Below are 22,456 nucleotides of genomic sequence, written 5' to 3'. Positions count from 1 at the left end.
CTTCCGTACGGCGGCAATGCTTTTATCGGCTGTCATATCGGAGCTTGCTAACAGGCCGTCGGCTACATAACAGTAAACATAGATATGATCCGGTTGATACCCGGACGTCCCAGCGGCGTTACCGGGAGGAGATAACCTCTGGGTGCAGCGGAGACCCCCGTTACGAGCTGTGCAGTTTGGGCCGTTCCTACAGTCGGTCCTTGTGTCGTTCGCCCTCATTTTCCCGGCGTCATTTTCCCTAGCTCAGCTAGCCTAGCTCAGCTAGCCTAGCTCACCGGTGGACGCGCTACCGCGGGATGTGCCATGGCGTCGGTTCGGGTGGCTGTCCGGGTCAGGCCCATGAACAGGCGGTGAGTTTGGGACATTTAAAGCGAGGTTTCACTTCACTTTGTGTTTTGTGTGATGACGTCACACTCTCTGTCCCTGGGGACAGGACAGGTGCACAGGAAGGAAGGGTGTGTTAGTTTCTACATGACGGGAATAAACGCGTTCAGATTCTTCTGTTCTGAAGCATGCTGGATCCAGATCTGACTCCAGATCAGTGTATAAACGGGGCTCCTGTCTCACAGGGAGAAGGACTTAACGGCACAACGCATCATCAGGATGGAGGGAACCACGACCTCCATCACCAACCTGAAGGTAAACTGTTCACGGCTCAAGCTGCTGCTTCTCTTCTGACCCCTGACCCCTGACCCCCGAAGGTTCCCGATGGTTTGGCCGGAGATTCGACGAGGGAACGAGTGAAAACCTTCACGTACGACTTCTCCTACGACTCCACGGACTGTAAGAGCTCCACGTTTGTCTCCCAGGAAATGGTGCGTCCCCCCCCCCCGTCCCCCCCCCCCCGGGCCGCGTGACCCGCTCTGACTCCTCCCGTTGCTCTCCTGAAGGTCTTCAGGGATTTGGGCTCGGACGTGCTGAGGTCGGCGTTTGAGGGCTACAACGCCTGCGTCTTCGCCTACGGTCAGACCGGCTCGGGGAAGTCCTACACCATGATGGGAAACCCGGTGAGCCAATCAGAGAGTCACAAATCAGTGAGGCCCCTCCCTACACACCGGGGGAGTGGATGCATCGGCCCGCCCCCTTATATCTTCTACAGTACAGGCAAACAAACAAACAGACGACGTCACCTGACCACCCTTTGATCAGGTTATTGATCCGCACTGATCACAGATGAAGTGATGGCGTCCGTTCCTTTGGTGGTTTTAGGGGGACGCCGGTCTCATCCCGAGATTCTGTGAAGGTTTGTTCAGCCGAATCTCAGACGCCACCCGATGGGACGAAGCTTCGTTTCGCACGGAGGTCAGGTGAGACCGGGGGGCGGTGGAGGTCGGGGGTCAGTGGAGGTCAGGTGAGGCCAGACACTCAGGCTCCTCCTCCTCCACCTCCAGCTACCTGGAGATCTACAACGAGAGGGTGAGGGACCTGCTGAGGAGGAAGTCCAGCCAGACCTACAACCTGAGGGTCCGGGAGCACCCGAAAGAGGGGCCGTATGTGGAGGGTGAGCCAGCCGCCCCGGGACGGCCCGGCGTGGTCATCAGATGGGTGACCTGGCCCCTCCCTCCCCATTCAGACCTGTCCAAACACCTGGTGCAGAACTTCACCGACGTGGAGGAGCTGATGGAGGCCGGGAACATCAACCGCACCACCGCCAGCACCGGCATGAACGACGTCAGCAGCCGCTCGCACGCCATCTTCACCATCAACTTCACGCAGGTCAGGAAGCGTGACTCAGCGAATCAGACGCAGCGCCCGTGAGCCGCCGTCCAGTCAGCGTGGCGACTCCCCTCAGGCCAAGTTCGACGCCGAGATGCCCAGCGAGACGGTCAGCAAGATCCACCTGGTGGACCTGGCCGGCAGCGAGCGGGCCGACGCCTCCGGGGCTAGCGGCGTCCGGCTGAAGGAGGGCGGGAACATCAACAAGTCGCTGGTCACCCTGGGCAACGTCATCTCCTCTCTGGGTCAGGAAGGCGGCCGTCGTAGAGCGCCGCCGGGGGGCTTTAGCTGACCGCTGCTGTGTCTGTGTCCAGCTGACCTGTCCCAGGACGGAAGCGGCCCCAACCTGAGGAAGAGGTCCGTGTTCGTGCCCTACAGGGACTCGGTGCTCACCTGGCTGCTGAAGGACAGCCTGGGCGGGAACTCCAAGACCATCATGATCGCCAGTAAGCAGCCGGCGCTCGCCTCTACCTGGAAGAACTCGTCCCTGACGCTCCGCTGTGTCCCGCCAGCCGTGTCCCCCGCCGACGTGAACCACGGCGAGACGCTGAGCACGCTCCGCTACGCCAACAGAGCCAAGAACATCATCAACAAGCCCACCATCAACGAGGACAGCAACGTGCGGCTGATCCGGGAGCTGCGGGCCGAAATCGCCCGACTGAAAGCGCTGCTGCTTCAGGGCAACCAGGTAGGGGGTCCGGGCCCGCCTCCAGGGTCGGGGGGGGCGGGGCTCTGTGTGGATGACCCATCTCTAACCCGTGTCAGATCGCTCTGCTGGACACGCCCACTGCTCTGAGTATGGAGGAGAAGCTTCACCAGAACGAAGCCCGGGTGAGTCAGAAGCCGTCGCCGTCAGAGGCTCCGCCCACCTAGTTTCTATTGGTTTCCTGAGCTCCTCTATGTGTCTGCAGGTCCTGGAGCTGACCAAAGAGTGGACCAACAAGTGGAATGAGACGCAGAACATCCTGAAGGTGACGTTTGTCCCCGCTGGCGTTCGGGGGCGGCTTTCTTCGGCCTCGCTTTGGAGCTGCGTTTCGATGTTTGCAGGAGGAGACGCTCGCGCTGAGGAAGGAGGGCATCGGCGTCGTGTTGGACTCGGAGCTGCCGCACCTCATCGGCATCGACGACGACCTCCTGAGCACCGGCATCATCCTGTACCATCTGAAGGTGGGGGCTCGCCTGGGTTCTCATTGGAGGCGGAGCCTGGGCACAACGAGGCCTCCCATCTGTCCTTCCTGTTTGACTGATTTTTGTCCTCCACCTCAGGAGGGGCGGACCTACGTGGGCAGAGAGGACGCGTCCTCAGAGCAGGACATCAGTAAGTTTGACTCTGCCCCCCAATCAGCAGGAGGACGAGGACGGGGGCGGTCCGGCTGGTGATGTCATGTTGTCACATGACCCCGTAGCGACGCACGCCTCCTGTCTGTCCTGCAGCCCTGCATGGTCTGGACCTGGAGAGCGAACACTGCATGTTCCAGAACCAGAACGGGGAGGTGACTCTGGTTCCCATTGGCCGGGCTCAGTGTTCCGTTAACGGGCTTCAGGTGACCGTGGCGTCCCAGCTCAATCAAGGTGAGACAGGAAACCCGGGACAGGGCGTCGCTTCGTTTGTGCTGCATCGTCTTCATGATGTCTCTGGCGGTCCAGGCGCCGTCATCCTACTGGGTCGGACCAACATGTTCCGGTTCAACCATCCGAAGGAGGCGGCCAGGCTGAGGGAGAAACGGAAGGTGGGCGGGGCTGACCCAGGGTCAGAGGGGCGTCGATCCATGGGCCAATCACAGGCTGTTAGCCCTGCAGCGGGTCAGGACCCCCCCCCGAACCCTCTGACCTGTGCCTGTCCCCCTCAGAGCGGCCTGCTGTCCTCACTCAGCCTGTCCATGACGGACATGTCCAAGTCCTGTGACAACCTGTCCGCCGTGATGCTCTACAACCCCGGGTGAGTCCGCAGACCGGGTCATCAGCTCTGACCCTGCAGCCCCCCCCCCCCCCCCCCGTGTCAAACCATCAGAGCACATCATCTATCGACCAATCAGAGAAGAGTTCCAGATGCACTGAAACGTGATCGGGGTCGGTCCTCGGAGACGTCAGACATGCAGAGCTGGATGACATCAGCGTTGTGTCAAATGAAGTAACAGCACCTGATTGGTTGGCCCCTTAAAGCTCCGCCTACAGGTTTTCCTTCATCAATTTCTCATCTCGAAACAAAACGCTAGAAAACTCGAGGGAAGGTCCGGGGTCTGCATCCGGACCGGGATCAGCCCCCCCCCCCCCAGAATTAGTTTAACGACAAAGAAACAAACAAAAGCTACCATGTTTGTAGTCCATCTTTCCCCCCTGAGCATGAACCATGTCTGCTCCCCTCGGTTCTGTTCTGGACTTGGTTCTGGACTTGGTTCTGTGGCCGCTAGCGTGTTTTGTTGGATGATTCTCTTTCTGGTCGGTCTTTAACGGAACCAACCCTGTGTTGACAGTCTCGTCTCTCCGAAGGGCCCCGCCTTCCTCAGGTAGACTCTGCCGCCAGCGTCTGTCTCACATGTTCTGGACGAAGGCGTGTTTGACTCCAGCCTCATCACCTGACACCCTCATCGTGTTTTTGCACGTCTTTTCGCTGCTTCTGTCTCATCTTAACGTCTTCATCATGACGCCTGCGCTGTCGGCTGCTGCTTTCACTCACCGCCCTTCATCAACCGCGTTAACGTCCTCCTCGGTCGCCATGGAGACGAAGCGATGCTGACGGAACCTTCTCTGTTTCCAGGCTGGAGTTTGAGCGGCAGCAGAGAGAAGAGCTGGAGAAACTGGAGCGGAAAAGGTGCCCGATAGGTTCTGGTTCTGATGGGTTTCATCACACCTGGACTCTGCTGCTCTAATCTGGAGCCGCCTCAGTTCCAGTTTAACTTTCCCTGGCTTTAAGCATCTAAACAAGTGTAATAATCAGGTTTAAGCATCTAAACAAGTGTAATAATCAGGTTTAAGCATCTAAACAAGTGTAATAATCAGGTTTAAGCATCTAAACAAGTGTAATAATCAGGTTTAAGCATCTAAACAAGTGTAATAATCAGGTTTAAGCATCTAAACAGGTGTAATAATCAGGTTTAAGCATCTAAACAGGTGTAATAATCAGGTTTAAGCATCTAAACAAGTGTAATAATCAGGTTTAAGCATCTAAACAAGTGTAATAATCAGGTTTAAGCATCTAAACAAGTGTAATAATCAGGTTTAAGCATCTAAACAAGTGTAATAATCAGGTTTAAGCATCTAAACAAGTGTAATAATCAGGTTTATGCATCTAAACAAGTGTAATAATCAGGTTTAAGCATCTAAACAAGTGTAATAATCAGGTTTAAGCATCTAAACAGGTGTAATAATCAGGTTTAAGCATCTAAACAGGTGTAATAATCAGGTTTAAGCATCTAAACAAGTGTAATAATCAGGTTTAAGCATCTAAACAAGTGTAATAATCAGGTTTAAGCATCTAAACAGGTGTAATAATCAGGTTTAAGCATCTAAACAGGTGTAATAATCAGGTTTAAGCATCTAAACAGGTGTAATAATCAGGTTTAAGCATCTAAACAGGTGTAATAATCAGGTTTAAGCATCTAAACAGGTGTAATAATCAGGTTTAAGTAACTAATAATGGCACGAGGGTGAAATCTCCTCGGCATCTCTGAATGTTGTCTTTGCTGCAGGAGGCTGATCAAGGAGATGGAGGCCAAACACCAGAGTGAGAAAGCTGAACTGGAGCGCCTGCAGCAGGAGGTGGAGAGTCAGCGGAAGGAGTCTGAGGAGGTGCAGCAGCGGATCCTCCATCAGGAGGAGAACCTCCGCTGCCGCAGTCAGGACATAGAAAGCCGCTTGCAAGACTTCCTGGCAGAGAAGGAGCGCTTCGAGGAGGAGAGGCGCCTGGAGATCCAGGGGGCAGGCCTCCAGCAGCAGGAGGTGGAGGAGGAGGAGCGGCGGCAGAAAGAGGCCATAGAGCAGACGGAGATCTACCATGAGCTGGAGAGGCTGAAGAGGGAGCGCGAGGAGCAGCGTGTTCGTCTGGACACGGAGCGGAGACGGCTGGAGGAGCAGGAGCGGGAGCAGCTGAGCCTGGTGGGGAGGCTGGAGGAGCAGCTGAGAGAGAAACACGAGGCAGCCAGCACCCTGCTGACAGGAGAGGACAGCCGGCGCCTGGAGGAGGAGCGGCGAGCTCTGGCTGAAATCAGAGAAGCTCTCCTCCGAGCAAAGGAGGCGGGACAGCGGCCAGATGTGGAGGGGGCTAGTGAGGAGGCCAGGTCTGCCCAGGCACGCTACACCAGCTTCAAGGAGGCGCAGGTGAAGGAACTGGCCCAGCTGGAGGAGGGGCTCCGTCTGCAGAGGGAGCACCTGGAGAAGGAGGTCGCAGCTGAGCGTGGGACACTGCAGCTCCTCGGCCGTGGCCTCAAGGAGGTGCAAGGAGCTCCAGCCGTCTCCCAAGAGGAGCAGCTGGTGAAGCAGGCGGAGCACAGACTGCAGTTCCTGGAGCGTCAGCTGGCCCGTGTGGCCGGGGGCCTCCTCCCCCCCCTGGCCGAGGAGAAACGGAGAGCCGTGGAGATGCTGCAGCGCAGCGACGGGAGCGGCGACAGTCCTCCGGGCCTCGACAACACCCTCTACCAGGTGGAGAAGGAGCTGGAGGACAAGGAGGAGAAACTCACCCTCCTCTGGCAAAACGGCCAGCAGCTCCAGCAGCTCCAGGAGACCTACGAGTTCACGGCCAACGTGGCGCGGCAGGAGGACAAGGTGAGGAGGAAGGAGAAGGAGATCCTGGAATGGAAGGAGAAGCAGCAGAGGGAGGCCATGGAGCAGGCGGTTACCCGGCTGGAGAGGAGGCACTCCGCCCTGAGGCACAGCGCCCCCGTGGAGCCCAGGAGCAGGAGCAGGAGGACGGGGCCGGAACTGGACCAGCAGAGGTCAGAACCGGCTTGCATGCTAACGTCACGGACTCGTTCCACGCCGCTCAGCGCTGCTAGCGCCGCGTTCCTGTTCTCCAGGGTGGGGCAGGAGATCCAGGAGCTGAGGCAGAGGATCAGCGAAGGCGAGGAGAACAACCGGACTCAGACCATCAGCAGCGAGGAGAAGACGGGTTCTGGTTCCCCGGTCAGCCACATCCAGAGCCTGAACACGCTGCTGCCGCTGTCCGACGACAGGTAGGCCGCCGGGCGGTCCGGGTCTGCTGCATCGGACCGTCTCCACGGTAACGCTCCCCCCGTTGGTTTCACTCAGGATAAACTCGTACATAGAAGAGGAGGTCCAGCGACGGCTGTGCAAGATGAAGGTTCTGAACGGCGGCGGCGGCGGCGGCTCGGATCTGTACCTGTCCTCTGAATCTGTCCGAGTAAGAACCCGTGCACACCTCTGTTTGGGTCCTGTTGGGTCCTGTCGGGTCCTGTCGGGTTCTGTTGGGTCCTGTTGGGTCCTGTTGGGTCCCTGATGGGTTCTGTCGGGTTCTGTCGGGTCCTGTTGGGTTTTGTTGGGTCCTGTTGGGTCCTGTTGGGTCCCTGATGGGTTCTGTTGGGTTCTGTTGGGTCCTGTTGGGTCCTGTTGGGTCCCTAATGGGTCCTGTTGGGTCCTGTTGGGTTCTGTTGGGTTCTGTTGGGTCCTGTTGGGTTCTGTTGGGTCCTGTTGGGTTCTGTTGGGTCCTGTCGGGTTCTGTTGGGTTCTGTTGGGTCCTGTTGGGTTCTGTTGGGTCCTGTTGGGTTCTGTTGGGTCCTGTTGGGTCCTGTTGGGTTCTGTTGGGTCCCTGATGGGTCCTGTCGGGTTCTGTTGGGTCCTGTTGGGTTCTGTCGGGTTCTGTCGGGTCCTGTTGGGTTCTGTTGGGTCCCTGATGGGTTCTGTTGGGTTCTGTTGGGTCCTGTTGGGTTCTGTTGGGTCCCTGATGGGTCCTGTTGGGTTCTGTTGGGTCCCTGATGGGTCCTGTTGGGTTCTGTTGGGTCCTGTTGGGTTCTGTTGGGTCCTGTTGGGTCCTGTCGGATTCTGTTGGGTCCTGTTGGGTTCTGTTGGGTCCTGTTGGGTCCTGTTGGGTCCTGTTGGGTTCTGTTGGGTTCTGTTGGGTTCTGCTGGGCTGCATCCAGACACTGTTGGTTCCTTCTCCCTGTGAGCATCAGCGGTTTTCTGGGGATTATTGTTCTTGTTGTTTCTGTCACTTTGTGGATTCAGAATTTTTGCTGCATCTTTTATTTCCAATAATCTAAAGTGTTTTTGTTTACAGGATGAAGACGAGCACCAAAACGTGAATCCGAGGAGGCTGAAATACGAGGTCAGATCTCGTCTTGTGTGAAAACATCGCTCTTTGTTACAAATCTTTGTAGCAGGGAGTAAACTGGTTTGAGCTGTTTCTGTGCTAGCAGGGAGTAAACTGGTTTGAGCTGTTTGTGTGCTAGCAGGGAGTAAACTGGTTTGAGCTGTTTGTGTGCTAGCAGGGAGTAAACTGGTTTGAGCTGTTTGTGTGCTAGCAGGGAGTAAACTGGTTTGGCTGTTTCTGTGCTAGCAGGGAGTAAACTGGTTTGGCTGTTTCTGTGCTAGCAGGGAGTAAACTGGTTTGAGCTGTTTCTGTGCTAGCAGGGAGTAAACTGGTTTGAGCTGTTTGTGTGCTAGCAGGGAGTAAACTGGTTTGAGCTGTTTGTGTGCTAGCAGGGAGTAAACTGGTTTGAGCTGTTTCTGTGCTAGCAGGGAGTAAACTGGTTTGAGCTGTTTCTGTGCTAGCAGGGAGTAAACTGGTTTGAGCTGTTTCTGTGCTAGCTAGCGCTCTAAACCGGTTTGTAAATAAGCGTAAATAAACTAGGCGAGGCCTTCATGCTGGGCTGTTTGAGTCCAGCTGAAGAGAAAGGAAGCCAGGTGCACTATGGGTACATTTGTAGTTGCTTCTTCTCTCTCCCATTAAACAGGAAGTGGGTGGAGTCTGAGGCGGAGACACAAGCAGTACTTTGCACACGCCTCACCCCGATTTGCATGCTGTTCATTTGGAATCACTTCCACCTCGCTGCGCACGTGGTGATTCTCAGGGGGCGGATTAAGGACTTCATTCAAAGACCACTGGCGATGTCGTCATCGACCCCCCCCCCCCCCCCCCCCTTTGTGCACACAGAGCGCCTTTGGGTTGTCTAGCCTCCTGCCTTCCCCAGAACTCGTGCTAAAGGAACCGGCGCTCGGCCTGTTGAAGAATCCAGACCCGCCGGCTGAAGCCCGGATTGAAAGTGAGGAGACGCCGGCCGAAGCGGGAGAAAAGTCCCCCCGAGGACGTTTTGGCCGAGCTGTTTGGGGAACCACAAAGTTTTGTGTGTCGTTGGCAAATGCCACGATTGGCAGATTCCACAAAAACAAGAGTAGCGACGCTAAAAGACAAAGTGACTCCGCCTCCCGTCTTCCTGTTGATGCCATGAAGGTCAAGCGGACGCTCCAGGAAGACATTTCTAGTGATCCGTCGGTCGGCGGCTTCATCAGGTCCAAGGAGGTGGCGTCCAACGGGACCAGAAATGCTGGTCAAAGGCTGCGCGACACACAGGACGTCCTGAATGCAGCAGGTGAAACGAAGGTCGTTGTCTTCCAGTATGTGGACAGGATGTCCAAAGAGCTGTCGCTGGTTCATCGGATGCAACTCAAAGCTAACCCAGGGATGCCTCAGGGGCGTAGCGGGTCGGCAGGGCCTGAAGGATCCGTGTCTTCTGTCAAAAGCCAATGTCCTGAGGTGTTTTATCAGAGGTTGGTCCACCTGCCTCCGTCCTTGTCCCAGCTGCAGTCCCTTTTGTCCCAGCAGTTGCTTCAGGAGTTAGAGTCTCTGGCTCCTCCAATGAAAGGCAAGACGCTCGTGAGCGTCTTCTGGCTCCAAACCGCCAACCTTTGGTGTCCCCTCCCGAGACCTGCCTGCGTGCTTTTGTCACAAGAGGACTTGGTGGTCTTGTCCAGTGACACTCACGATACTTTAGCAGTTTTCCACCACTTTGATCTGGCGCTAATCAAAGAGGTCCAGATCGGCTTGGCAGGGCAACATGTCCGCCTGACCGGCTGCACCGAAGACACCGTGCTGGCCGTCTTCACCCACAGCAAAGACCTCACCCAGGAGCTCTGCAAGGCTTTGCTGAAGGCCGCTGGTCCTGGAAGCTTCTCGAGAGGAGCCGAGTACCCCCCCTTGCTCTCTGGGGACCTCATGGCCCTCTCTCTGGATTGGACATCCAGTGTTCCAGACATTACCCTGGACAACGGTCTTCACTTCACCTCCAGATTTAAGCGGGTTCTGGCCGATCTGCTCCACGTGGTCCACGGGAACATGGACGGTCCGGACAGACCCTGTCTGGCAGATATTTGTCCTCTGCTCTACACCAGCGTGAAGGTCCTGAGCCCGACCCGTGTGCATCAGAGCGGCGTGTTTCAGTTCCTGCTGACGGACACTCACGTGGCGCTCCTCTGCGAGGACGGCGTCTCTCGCCCGGTACCACGGGACTCCAGTCTGGTTCCTTCCCAACCCCAGTTTCAGGGTCTTGAAGTGCGCGAGCACTCGGAGATCAGATGCCTGTTGGCGACGCAGAAAGACAGTTGGCTGGTGGTAGACATGACGTTTTCAGCTCGCCAACCGACTGAAAGGGGGGCGGAGTCCAGGCGGGGCTCGGTAGGCGCGCCTGGACCCGGCCCTCAGTGCGACTCCTGGAAGTTAGCGTTCGGTTGTACCGCCGAAGCGGCGGCCCTGATAGATCACCTGTGTACCTGAGCGGAATGTCGTCTGTCCTCATTCCTCTTTGGACACAAGTCCTCTTCAGAGACATTTTCTGTTTTTAAACATTTTAATCTGTCAAGCAAATGTGGGTCTTCCTTTGCTGGATTGAGGAAGTGGGTCCCGCCTTGTCCCGCTGGACGGAGACGGGCGTTCATTCTAGTCGTATTGACGATTCCAGCGACTTCTCGCTTATTGATCTTAAACTGTTTTTGTTTTTTCATGTTTTGGTTTAACGACTTGCTGCTGCACTTTAATGAAACGATTGTAATCTGATGATTAATGAGGGTTTTTATAAATGTGGTTTCATATTAACAGTGAAAAATAAAGATTGAACTTAATCATAAATGAATTCCAAGGATTGATTTTATTTATTAAGCCTTTCTCAATCAAGTTCAGGAATTGATTCTCAACAGTCCTTGTTTTTCCGCCGCCGTTTTCTGCACCTGTGTCTCGTCTTTGGTGACTTCCTGTGCAGCACCTGGTCTCTCGTCCTCTGGGGACGAGCTCTGATGGCGTCCAGGACTCCATTAAAGTTAGCATTCCTCGCTACCTCCTCCGCGGGCAGGGGAAGGACGAGCACTTTGAGTACGAGGTGAAGGTGAGTTGGGCGTCGTCGACTTTTACTTTTGGAGTCCGTCTGTAAGCGATGAGAACCGCTGTCTGTCTTTGTCTTGTCCTCAGATCGCTGTGATGGACGAGATGTGGACCGTGTTCAGACGCTACAGTCGCTTCAGGGAGATGCACAGGAGCCTGAAGGTCAAGTACCCGGAGGTGGGTCTCCGGCTGCTTCTCGCTCTGCTTCCTGTTCTCCTCCGATCAGCGGCCGCTTTGGGACGTGTCTGTTTCAGATGGCGCCGCTGGAGTTCCCACCCAAGATGCTGTTTGGGAATCGAGATGAGCGGATGGTCGCCGAGCGGCGGACTCTTTTAGAGGCAAGAAAACCGACTGGACGAACCCGGGCGGTACCGGTAGCTGGTGACTCTCCTCTGTTCTCTACAGCGGTACCTGAGGGACCTGTTCCAGGTGATGCGCTCGTCCTCCAGCTCTCCTCTCAGAGCCGGCGGCGGCGGCTTCCTCCTCACCAAACACGCCATCTGCGAGTTCTCGCCGTTCTTCAAGAAAGGAGTCTTTGAGTGCAGCAGCCACGGTACCGGCTAACCCCGCCCCCCCAGCCCAGTGCCGTTTGTCCAGGTCAGTGTCCCCTCCGTCCCATCGTCCGGGACACGAAGACCTCAGAGTCCACGAGGAAACTTTCTGTGGAACATTTCAGCATGAAGCAGAAATCATTGTTCGTCATAATCACTTCCTTCTTGACTTCTGTCGTCGATGATGGAAGCAAAGACCTGGCGGCGCCGGTGCTATGCTAGCTAGCTTGTAGCCGTGTGACTGAATAAAGGCGGCGTGGAAATATCTCTGATCCCTCGCCGTCACTCCTGAACCGATCCTGACCGGCGCTCATCAATAAAGAGGATTTACAGGGCGTGTCCGCGCTGGACCAGAGTCCTGATGACGGCGGTCACATGACGAGCTGGGTCACCACGGCGATCCTGTGATGGTTTTCCCGTTGCTCCAACAGGGAAGCGCTGACGAGAACCGAGGTTCGGTTGGACCGGGCCGGACCCGGACCCAGACCCGGACCCGGACCTGGACTTTATTGTGATTTATAGCAGTTTGACCGACACCAGAACCTCAGCTGTTAGGAATGGATTCTACCCCCCATCATCCAGATTAGATTGAACTTTATGAACCCCTGGAAGACTCTCAGGGACATGAAGGTTCCAGCAGCACAGCGGGAACCAAACAGGCTGAAGGAACCCGGAGAGAACCCACGCAGACGCGGGGAGAACCCGGAGAGAACCCACATGGACACGGGGAGAACCCAGAGAGAACCCACGCGGACGGGGAGAACCCGGAGAGAACCCACGCAGACTCCGGGAGAACCCGGAGAGAACCCACGCGGACGGGGAGAACCCGGAGAGAACCCACGCGGACGCGGGGAGAACCCGGAGAGAACCCAAAGAGAACCCACGCAGACACGGGGAGAACCCGGAGAGAACCCACGCAGACACGGGGAGAACATGCACACTAGCTTTCTTTTTCTTCTTCCCTGCTGTAATTACTGTTTCGTATATGCAAGATTGTACTTGATGCGTGTACAATTTAATACTCAATAAAATAAACGATCAGGGAGAAACACTCCAAAGGTTGTATATTGATTATCTTTATTATTCAGGATCAAATGAAACGGGTGGAGAAGTAGGTGGGGCCAGCCCCCCGCCCCCCACCCGTTATCACACCTCGGGGCGTGTCTTCTCCAGGGATCCCGTCAGCGCCTTCACCTTCTGCTCCATGATCAGCCGCTTCATGTCGCTCTTCTGCTGCGTGTCCCGGATGGTCTCCTCCTCCCTCCTCAGCAGCTCGTCGCGCTCCTGCTGAAGCTGCGGGGGGGGGGGGGGGGGGTCACGTGAGCGGACGCTCGGCTGGATGCAGGTAAAGCCTGTGATGCGGCGAGCTCACCTTTTCGTAGTCCTGCAGCAGGAGCTCGTAACCCACGGCGACGTCTCTGATGGCCTGGTCGTCCTTTCCTGTCGCGCCGGTCGCCTGTCAGACACGTTGGACGCCTTCAGAGGAGCCGTTGGCGCTGAACGGCGGGGTGGGCGTGTCACAGACCCACCGTCCTGCTCTCGGCCCGGTCCTCCAGCTCTTTGAGGAGCTCTGATCTCTTCTTCTGGGCTTCCTGCAGATCCGTGGTCAGATGTTGCTCCTCCTCCCGAGCTGCTGACAGCTTCCTGTCCATCCTCGCCTGCTGCTGCGTCGCCTGGGAAACGTCCTCCTGCCGGTGACAGCGCGATGAGAAGGACGGATGAGACACGCGTGTCCGTTGTCCACCCACACCGATGGAGTCGTGTCTCCACCTCCAGCTCCTTCCGCTCCTCCAGCACGCTGATCCGGAGGTGGGAGTAGAACTCCGTGGCGTCTCTGAGGGATCGGTTCTGGTCCTGCAGCAGAGCCCGAATGAGACGCTTCGTCTCCTCGTTGGGGACCTCCTCCATCAGCTTCCTTTCCTCGCCCTCCATTATGGACCGCCTCTTCTGGTGTCGGGCCTCCATCTCTGCTCCGTCAGCATCAGGAGGAGGAACTGAGTTGAAGACCTCAGAGGTGAAGCGGTTCTATTTATTACCTTGGATCTTGCTTCTGTAGCGCCGGTTCTGCTCCATCAGCTCCAGATGTTGCAGCTGTTGAGTCAAAAGGGGACAGACCTGAGCCGGGGACTGAAACGGGGAATGGACCCGGCCCCGGGGGGACTGAAACGGGGAATGGACCCGGCCCCGGGGGGACTGAAACGGGGAATGGACCCGGCCCTGGGGGGACTGAAACGGGGAATGGACCCGGCCCCGGGGGGACTGAAACGGGGAATGGACCCGGCCCCGGGGGGACTGAAACGGGGAATGGACCCGGCCCTGGGGGGACTGAAACGGGGAATGGACCCGGCCCTGGGGGGACTGAAACGGGGAATGGACCCGGCCCCGGGGGGGGACTGAAACGGGGAATGGACCCGGCCCCGGGGGGGACTGAAACGGGGAATGGACCCGGCCCCGGGGGGACTGAAACGGGGAATGGACCCGGCCCCGGGGGGACTGAAACGGGGAATGGACCCGGCCCCGGGGGGGACTGAAACGGGGAATGGACGCAGCTTCTCACCAGCTTCAGCAACTGGATGAACCTGTGGTTGTGGAGCTTCTTCTCCCTGAGGGTTGCCTGCAGGCTGTGCTGCTCCTGCTGAAGCCCGAGCTCCGCCTCCCTGTGCTGGTCCTGGACCAGCGAGGCCGACGCCACGGCGTCTATCTTCAGCCCATGCGTGACGCCGTGCTGCTCACACATGACGTGTTGCAGCTTCTGCTTGAACTCCTGCAAGCCAGCAGTGGATGTGTTGTCATGGTAACATCATGTCCTCTGAGGACAGACGGAATTACTCTGGAGGTGTGCGCGGCTCACGGTGATCTCCACGCGGTGACGCTCCTTCGCCTCCTCTCGCTCCCTCTGGCGGTTCCTCAGCTGGGCCTGCGCCTCCTCCTGCTTCCTCCTGGTGATCTCCCAGAAGGAGCGAACCTTGTCCCTCTCCAGCTGGAAGTAGATCCTCTCCTCCTGCTCCCTGTCCAGCTCGTCTCGGAGGCGGACGATGTGCTCCTCCAGCTGGACGTCAGACAGGTGTCAGTCAGGCTTTTGTCCAATCAGAGCCGCCGTAGGGACGCTATGGTTTCTACACCTCCGGATAAAAGGGGTTCGTTTTGTATGCTAGGTATTAGTTAGCATGTTGCTAACAGCGTCAGGTGGTTTGTTTTGTTTTTGTCAGTCATTAAACCAATTTATGGATTCAAAACTCAGCTCTGATTCGCTTTGAACCTTCATCGAGAACCTTCCGGTGCTGACCCAGATCACCGTGTGGACGCCGCCACGGTAAAACACGCTCACAGGCGAAGCTAACCGATTAGCCCGATCATTATAACACTTAGCCGCGTTAGCATCGCTAGCAGCTCTGACCTGGTCTTTGGACATCTCCTCCACGGACAGCGCGTCCACCGCGGGAGACGACTTCGTCTTCCCGGTCTTCCCCCTCTTCGTTTTGGGAGGCTGGAAAGAAGACACCGTCAACACCGCCGGTAAGCAGCTGTCGGTTAGTTTCTTGCTAAGGTCGTTAGCTCATCGGTAAACACCGGACCGGACCAGAGCTGTGAAGCTAACTGTTTAGCTTAGCTCACCCCTATCGCTTGAACGTTGAATCTGTGCTAACTTCGCTCTGACCGGATCTTCGGACGCCCCGCCCCCCGACGGAGGCTCTTTACCGAGGAAAACGAAGGTTGACTCACCATCTTGACAAACGCCGTTAAATGAAACCAGCTAGCTGCCAGCTAGCTAGCTAGCAGACCGGGCGACCTGGAAACAAGAAACGCTGTCATGGCAACGTCACCACGTGATTGTGTTTTTTATTCAAACGAAACTTTATTGGTGTTAAAGTAAATTTCTGATGAACATTTTATTATTTTAAAGGTAATTTCAGTGGCTGGTGTTTTAATGAAGACAAACGGGTCTGATGATAAAAGTCTTTTTATTCATTGATGATGATGATGATGAATAATCATCATCATCATCATCAGTCCTTTTATTCATCGACATCTTGGACAATGAAACGGTTCCTGTCCTGAGGTGGGCCATTTGAATCCAGGGCCAGCCAATCAGAGCCGTATCATTAGCTCATTAGCATGTGAATGATTGGATTGGTGCAGAAGCGTTTAATCTTTGTTTACGCTCGACAGATTTTATCCCACTTTATTTACAGAAGTTTCAGTTAAACTAAAATTACCAAACCGGTTTCTGCAACAGCTGCGGGGCAGGGCGGGGCTTCCCAACCTAGTATGCTAGCCGTTACCCTCTGCTTCCAGCCTTTATGCTAAGCTAGGCTAACTAGCTCGACTCCAGCGACACAGATGATTATAACATATTTATTTATTCAAGGAGTCCAAACTGAAGAAATAAAATCTAGACACAAACATGATCCTTGCAGATGTCGGTCAAGCTGCCCGGACGTCTCCATGGCGACGGTCGACAGCAGGTTCTGAGCTCCGTCAGCTCCTCGGGTCGCCGTCAGGGCGGAGCTCGGCGGTTCTGGGCGGCCTGTAGTCGCTGTCGCCGTCTCGCCATCGCCTGCTGCTTCTTCTGCTCGATCTCGGCTGCTGAACATCCCCCCCCGCCTGCAGACGGGGGACGCTCCGGCAGATGAGTTATAACTACGGTTATAACACAAATACATTACCATTATCAGCCCAGAATGAAAGCTGGAACTCCGGTACCGGTCTGTCCCGGATCAGCGAAAGCCCAAAGATCACAGTAATCAGATTACTCTTTGCAGTAAATATACAATGTGATGATGTGCTTTCACCTCTGCTGGTCGCCGTAGCAACAGGGTTGTTCAGCTTCTTGAAGGTGTACTGCACGCACTTCGAACCGACAGGCGCCGGTCGGCCTGAAGCCCAGGGTCGAGCTTTCTGATTGGCCGGTGGAAGAGCGCTCTGGACCCGGTCCTCCAGAACGTCACACATCTCACAGAGCAGGTCATCGTCAGCCGGGTCGTCCCAAACCAGGTCCGGGAGGTGGGGGTCGGCTGGTGCAGGACGGGCGGAGTTCAGTTTGGGTCTGGATTGTCCACCAGACGGAGCAGAACGTCTCTGAGAGTCCGACTTCGCGGTGTTTGGCGGCGGCTGCGATCCGGCCTCGACCGCAACGCTCTTACCGGATGAAGCCCGGCTCTGCTGACCGTCCTTTGGTTCTGATCCGTTACTCGAGTTCCTCCACGCGTCGGTCAGGATCCCCTTCACGGAGGAATTAGGACGAGACTCCATCTTAAAAGTCTCTCTCTGTCTCGTGTTCTCTTTGTCCGCTTTCGAGGCACCTGATTGGCCGAGCCGTCCACCAACGGGAACCTCCGCTGGACTTTGGACTCTTGGACGGGTTCTGGACGGGTTCTGGGTTGAACAGTGTTCTGGAGCAATGAAGTTCAGTGGATTCTGCGTCATCTCCAACACCAGCGAGTCGTTTAGCAGGTCGTCGCTTTCCCAATCGTCCTCAAAATCATCCTTCCTGGTTGCCGTGACGACACCAGACCAGGCGGGTTCAACTCCTGACGACGCCCGACTGAAACTTTCCATCACCTGTTGAGTCGGTCCATCAAAAAGGTAATCCAGGTCGTCCCCCCAGGGGTCATCCGTCCGTGCGTCCGTCTCCTTCTCAACTGGACTGTGGTCTGTCTCAAAATCCAACAAGACTGGCAGAAGCTCCGGACCTCGCCGCCGCCGCCGCTCCTCCTGCTCCTCCTGCTCCTCCTCCTGCTCCTCCTGCTCCTCCTCCTGCTGCTCCTCCTGATGGAACATGTTCAAGTCGAACTGCCGGGCCAGTTTCAGCAGGTCGTCCACTGCGTTCGGCCTGAGGGGAATCAAACCAAGAAGAATAAATGTGTCAGCTGGAGAAACGCCGCTGCCCCCTAGTGGCAGCTGAGATAAAGCAGAACCAGAAGGAACCAGGAAGACTTCTGGACCGGCTCTGTCAGAGTGAGGTCAGGGCCCGACCTCGGGGATTTCCTCTTGGCTTTGGGGACTTGAACCTCCGGCGTGCAGGGAATGGCGGCGCTGTCCCCGATCCACTTCTGTAGCGACGGTTCTGCAGCCTCCGGTCTTCCATGCTGCACAACAACAAAACAACAGAGTAAACGAGAGCTTCTGATTGGTTCCTGATGCGATGACGAAGCCTCACCACTGACCTTTGGTGCAATCCGTTTAACGATCTCTGAGATGTCCACGCCGCCGCCGCGGCGCTGCTTCTTTCCTCTCCTCCCTGCAGAGAACAGAACCAGCGCACGGGTCAGGACCAGACATGCATCCGGTGCAGGACCGCCTGCTGGGCCCGGCCCGCCGGCTGCCGGTACCGTATCGGTTGGGTGAAGGCGAGGTGGCGTCCCAGACGATGTCCTGCTGGACGTCGGAGTCATTGCACGGAGACTCTGCGCTGGAAGCAGCCGCCGATCTGGACCTCAGGATTCTGGTGGGAGTCTTAAACTCTGAAGAACCTGACGGACACAGAAGCACGTTATCGATTAGCCACGTCACGTCACGGCGGATCGATCAGCTTCCGGGACGGGGACACGGGGACTGACCCGTCTGGTTGGTGCGCGGAGAGTCCACCTTCGGGGACAGCCTGGAGGTTCTGCTCAGCCGGTTCGGCTTTGCCGTTTTGCCTGTCAGACCAGACGGAGGGTTCATCGTGGCCTCCGGAACCGGGTCGGTTAGCGATGAACGCGGAACCGCGGTCCGTTATTGAGACTCGAGTTCGTCGTGACGCGGTCCGGCGGCGTTGTTGTTATCGAACATCCCGCCATCTTGCTGCTCCCGGAATTCCTTGGTCTTTTTCTTCTTCTTTGGTTTTACTGGAGTATAAACGCATTACCGCCACCTAGTGGAAGGAGGATAGATATACAGACAGAGAGACAGAACAGCTGATTTCATCTCTGATCAAATGAATGATAAAACAAACAACAAACAAACATGAATTATAATCTGTCGTTACTCTCACATGGAAATGTTTGCTGACCTTTGACCCATGAAGACGCAAAGTGTCCATCATGGATTTAAACTGTGCCGTCAGTTTAGTAAACACGATGCATTTAAGATCTGTGGGAATTTTCACCATCGCGCAGCTCCAAGGAATCATTTAAATATTCTCTCAAGTATTGGACTCTTGTTTATTTATTTTCCGTTTCTTGTTGACTCGTCCTTCAGTCTCGTGTTTTTGACTGATTCTCTGAGCCCTGATTGGCTGCTCACGTTGAAAGCAGAGATGAAGGCAGTCCCCCAAAGAGGGCGGTGAAACATGGGAGTTGGAGGCGCCTGTCAGTCAGAGGAGGCCCGTCTGCTCCGGGGGTCGGATGGAGGTGTCGCCGGGACATCTGAACGAGTCGGAGCCCTGATGGACGCCTGCCCCCCCGTCCCTGATTTAAAGAGGGAGATAAATGGGAGTCTCTTCTGAGGCCTCCAGCTTTGAACTGAGGTGGAGAAATGGAACGCATCCACAGAGGGGCCCGGAGCTGCTCCTCCTGCTCCTGCTCCTCCTGCTCCTGCTCCTGGGAGCATCAGCGTTCCTCTTTTCCAGCTGTTTACATCCAGTTCTGCCGTTTCACCCCAGAGGCCGGATCAGACATGGACTCATGCATGCGCGTTTTCCCAGAATAAGTAGCATCGCTAGAAAGTTCTGGTTCCGACATCAAAGGAAAAGAAGCGACGCGACAGTGGAAACATTAAATTAAAGATTCAATGATGGGACGTGACAGCAGGAGGTAAAATGTATCGATGCGGACAGAAAGGGAATCATCAGGATGAGAACCATCATCTGTGGGTTCTGGTCTCGTTTCTGGACTTTAATAAACGATTCTGACCAAACCTGATTTCCCTGAACGAGCCTATGATGTCATGAACACACAGCCTGCTGTTAGCGTGCTAGCATGCTAGCAGGAGTGGGAGGAGTCAGCGTGAAGTTGGATGAAACACTCAGAGCATTAAATGTGCTGCACTCTTTATTTTACAGATGAAGGTTTGTCTGGAGGGAAGACAGAAAAACACAAACAGTGTGAAGACGAGCGGCATCGAGTCCTTTCCCTCGAGACGCCGCAGCCGCAGACGCAGACGCAGACGCAGCCGCAGACGCCCTCATCCTCGGCGAGTCACCTGACCTGACGGCCATTTTTAGAGCTCTGGCACGGTGTGTGAAACACAGACATCAGCTTCATGTGTTCATCTCCTGGGGAGGAGGAGCAGAAGGGGGGGGGGGGTCGCTGGAGACAAAATGTTCACCCCAGGCTTCCGTAGTCCAGAGACGAACAGAAGGTTAGAACCAGCTCCACGTCGGTAACGGATTCCCCGAGGAGCTCCGCCTGTCCGATGTCCTCCGGTTCGGTTCTGGTGCTTCAGCCTCTCGTGTTCAGGTGTGGAGGTGGGGAGTCCGCTTCCACACCTGCTGGACATCTGTGGGAGGACGGGGACGCAAAGGACACAAAAGAGGTAAATATTTGTTCATCAAAATGCAAAACTGGGACGTGTGCACGTGTGCGTGTGCGTGTGTCACGCTTCCTAGCATCAGCTGACGGGTGTTTTGTTTCCAGGTGAGGGTTTTTTCGGGGGGATGAATTGTCTTCAGTCTGAGTGATGACACACGCAGCACACACACACACACACACACGCAGCACACACACACACACACACGCACACACATGTCCGCCTGAACAATGAGCGCTGCTTAGGAAATAATTGGCCTCGGTGTGATCGAACGAAGAGATGAGTCGTCTCTCACTAACGATCAGCTGGACGGATACGGAAATAATCCCGGAGGATTAATTGACCTTTAAGTCGGATGGAAAGGGATTTAATTAGTGAAGAAGAGCCAGAGATGCTTTAGAACGGTGGTGTTTACGTATCGGACCCAAGTCCATTATTATTATTATTATTATCATTAATTCATGCACGTTTTAATCATTTTATTTAAAAGGAATCTTTATCGTTTCAGGCTGAATTTACAGGAACAACATTTATGAGGTTTAATATTTCAGCTGCGTCTACAGTTCTCTCCGGGACTTCTTTATTGAGATGAATAGTGATGTCACAGTGATGTCACAGTGATGTCACAGTGATGTCACAGCCAGAGAAGAACTCTACTCACAGCGGCTCCTGGATTCTGGGCTGTCCTCTGGTGACGGTGTCGGTGGTGCTACATGTAGAGCCACTGTCCTTCCACCCCCCCCACAGAACCTGCGAGACGCACACACACACGCGCACACACATGCACACACACACACGCGCACACACACACACACGCACACACACCTTTTTGGACTTTTACAAGTGATCTTCACAAAACACGTCAAACATGCATCTCAGTTCAGTGCGTGTGTGTGCATGTGTGTGCATGTGTGTGTGTGTGTGTGTATGTGTGTGTGCGTGTGTGTGTATGTGTATGTGTGTGTGTGTGTGTGTGTGTATCTGTGTGTGCATGTGTGTGTGCGTGTGTGCGTGTGTGTGTATGTGTGTGTGTGTGTGTGTGTGTGTGTGTGTGTGTGTGTGTGTATGTGTGTGTGTGTGTGTGTGTGTGTGTGTGGGTGTGTGTGTGTGTGTGGGTGTATGTGTGCGTGTGTGTGTGTGTGTGTGTATGTGTGTGCGTGTGTGTGTACCAGGTGGTCTGATTCCCATGTGTGTCTGTCCGTCCATAACAAAGCCTCCCATTGGCCGACCATCTGGGACGAACGGTCCCGCCTGGCTCACTGGACACACGGGGGGGGGTGGGGGGGGGGGGATTACTCTTTTTAATTATCCTGCTGCCTGCTGTCCCACAGTGATGACATCATATTCACGCTGTCAGGTGGAGGATGAGCCGACAGCACAACCTTTACTTAGCTCCACCCCTTCCCCCACAGGTCAGAACGGTGAGCCCCGCCCCCTTCAGCGGTGCTTCCACGCCTTTGTGTGGGAGTCGGCCCCCGGATTACCGCTAACAAAGCTCAGGGGCCAAAAGGCTAGCGGTGCTCTGGCCCCGCTTTAGGTTTTAATCCGGGGTTAAAGGGCTGAATGGAGCGGTCAGTCGAAGCGATTAGCATCTTTGTCTGGGGCTAATCCCGCCGGGCCCGGAGGACTTTAAGCTTCTCTGTTGGAGCCGAGCCCAGACTCGCATTCAGGCGCCGTTTACACAAACGTTAGCAACACTAGCTCCTAGCACGCACGCAAATGGTCTGCATGCTAGCAGCAATCTGGAATTAAACTGAAGGTCACGACCCCGGGGATGAAGAGGAGGTCATCGAGAACCGAAAACACGCCGTGATTCTGTTTGGTTATCAGAGCAGTCCGTGCTGATTGGTCGAGCCAACTTAAGCCGCCAACAGTGGGTGAGAAAAAACGTGAAGCTCGAACCAGAGACTCTCGCCCTGTGAACGAGCAGCCGATCAATCGGCGATCAATACCTTGCCACACACATGCAGGAACACGGTCGGACTTGCCTGCTCTGTTCGAATGATCGATCATGGGCTGGACGATCCGGCGCCGCGCATTGATGAACCTGAGGAGAGGAAGAGGAGGAAGCACGAAGCTCTGATTCCCTGCGGGACTCAAACACAACGCCGCATGCTGATTGGACAAAAGCAATAACACAACGAGAATCACTTTGTTCATTTGTGTTTTATGTGTGTTTTAATAAATCGTTGCAGTAGTTTATGAACTCAGAACTAAGTCGCTCTAATCTCAACTAATGCCTGTTTAACCCTTTGATGTTCTGTGTAGTGATGGTAACCATTAACTAACCGGGCTAATGGCGTGTTAGCGGCGCTGGAAGCAGCAGCCCCTTCTGACTACGCTCATGAAAGCCATCATCCTGGTATGTGTGACCTCTGACCCTCCACCTCCTGTGACCCCCTCACTCCCCCCTCTG

At 55.4% G+C, this 22,456-nt stretch overlaps 4 protein-coding genes and 1 long non-coding RNA gene across 5 annotated transcripts; 2 read left to right on the top strand and 3 right to left on the bottom strand.

The window, feature by feature from the left end:
* The first annotated feature begins 303 nt into the window (after positions 1-303).
* kif16ba (kinesin family member 16Ba) lies at positions 304-12,641 on the top strand. The gene is made up of 27 exons (XM_068750514.1): positions 304-350; positions 570-639; positions 702-815; positions 891-1,007; positions 1,210-1,307; positions 1,392-1,501; positions 1,574-1,716; positions 1,793-1,961; positions 2,031-2,162; positions 2,229-2,404; positions 2,482-2,547; positions 2,628-2,687; positions 2,764-2,883; positions 2,983-3,034; positions 3,151-3,288; positions 3,364-3,446; positions 3,567-3,655; positions 4,191-4,223; positions 4,475-4,528; positions 5,406-6,647; positions 6,729-6,884; positions 6,961-7,072; positions 7,946-7,993; positions 10,920-11,042; positions 11,126-11,215; positions 11,293-11,376; positions 11,444-12,641. Exons 1-27 carry the CDS (start codon positions 304-306, stop codon positions 11,600-11,602), a joined length of 3,885 nt encoding a protein of 1,294 aa, XP_068606615.1. The 3' UTR covers positions 11,603-12,641.
* Positions 9,113-10,724, top strand: LOC137906622 (uncharacterized). The gene has a single exon (XM_068750910.1). It carries the CDS (start codon positions 9,113-9,115, stop codon positions 10,436-10,438), a length of 1,326 nt encoding a protein of 441 aa, XP_068607011.1. The 3' UTR covers positions 10,439-10,724.
* A 14-nt stretch (positions 12,642-12,655) lies between the features above and the next one.
* On the bottom strand, positions 12,656-15,315 carry LOC137907135 (dynein regulatory complex subunit 4-like). The gene is made up of 9 exons (XM_068751446.1): positions 15,289-15,315; positions 14,987-15,076; positions 14,441-14,638; positions 14,147-14,353; positions 13,626-13,680; positions 13,360-13,556; positions 13,119-13,277; positions 12,962-13,045; positions 12,656-12,882 (listed from the first exon to the last, which is right to left on the bottom strand). Exons 1-9 carry the CDS (start codon positions 15,313-15,315, stop codon positions 12,736-12,738), a joined length of 1,164 nt encoding a protein of 387 aa, XP_068607547.1. The 3' UTR covers positions 12,656-12,735.
* Positions 15,316-15,590: 275 nt separating this feature from the next.
* etaa1a (ETAA1 activator of ATR kinase a) lies at positions 15,591-18,255 on the bottom strand. The gene is made up of 6 exons (XM_068751445.1): positions 18,150-18,255; positions 17,905-18,062; positions 17,757-17,813; positions 17,566-17,678; positions 16,383-17,422; positions 15,591-16,230 (listed from the first exon to the last, which is right to left on the bottom strand). Exons 1-6 carry the CDS (start codon positions 18,253-18,255, stop codon positions 16,088-16,090), a joined length of 1,617 nt encoding a protein of 538 aa, XP_068607546.1. The 3' UTR covers positions 15,591-16,087.
* Positions 18,256-19,621: 1,366 nt separating this feature from the next.
* On the bottom strand, positions 19,622-21,233 carry LOC137907185 (uncharacterized). Its single transcript, XR_011105922.1, has 3 exons — positions 21,210-21,233; positions 20,702-20,790; positions 19,622-20,010 (listed from the first exon to the last, which is right to left on the bottom strand). It is a non-coding gene; the product is annotated as an uncharacterized lncRNA (long non-coding RNA).
* Positions 21,234-22,456: the final 1,223 nt, after the last annotated feature.

The sequence above is a fragment of the Brachionichthys hirsutus genome, chromosome 17, assembly GCF_040956055.1.
Source record: "Brachionichthys hirsutus isolate HB-005 chromosome 17, CSIRO-AGI_Bhir_v1, whole genome shotgun sequence".
NCBI lineage: Eukaryota > Metazoa > Chordata > Actinopteri > Lophiiformes > Brachionichthyidae > Brachionichthys > Brachionichthys hirsutus.
Note: the sequence above shows the minus strand (reverse complement) of the source record. Positions and strands in the feature narration are given on the sequence as shown.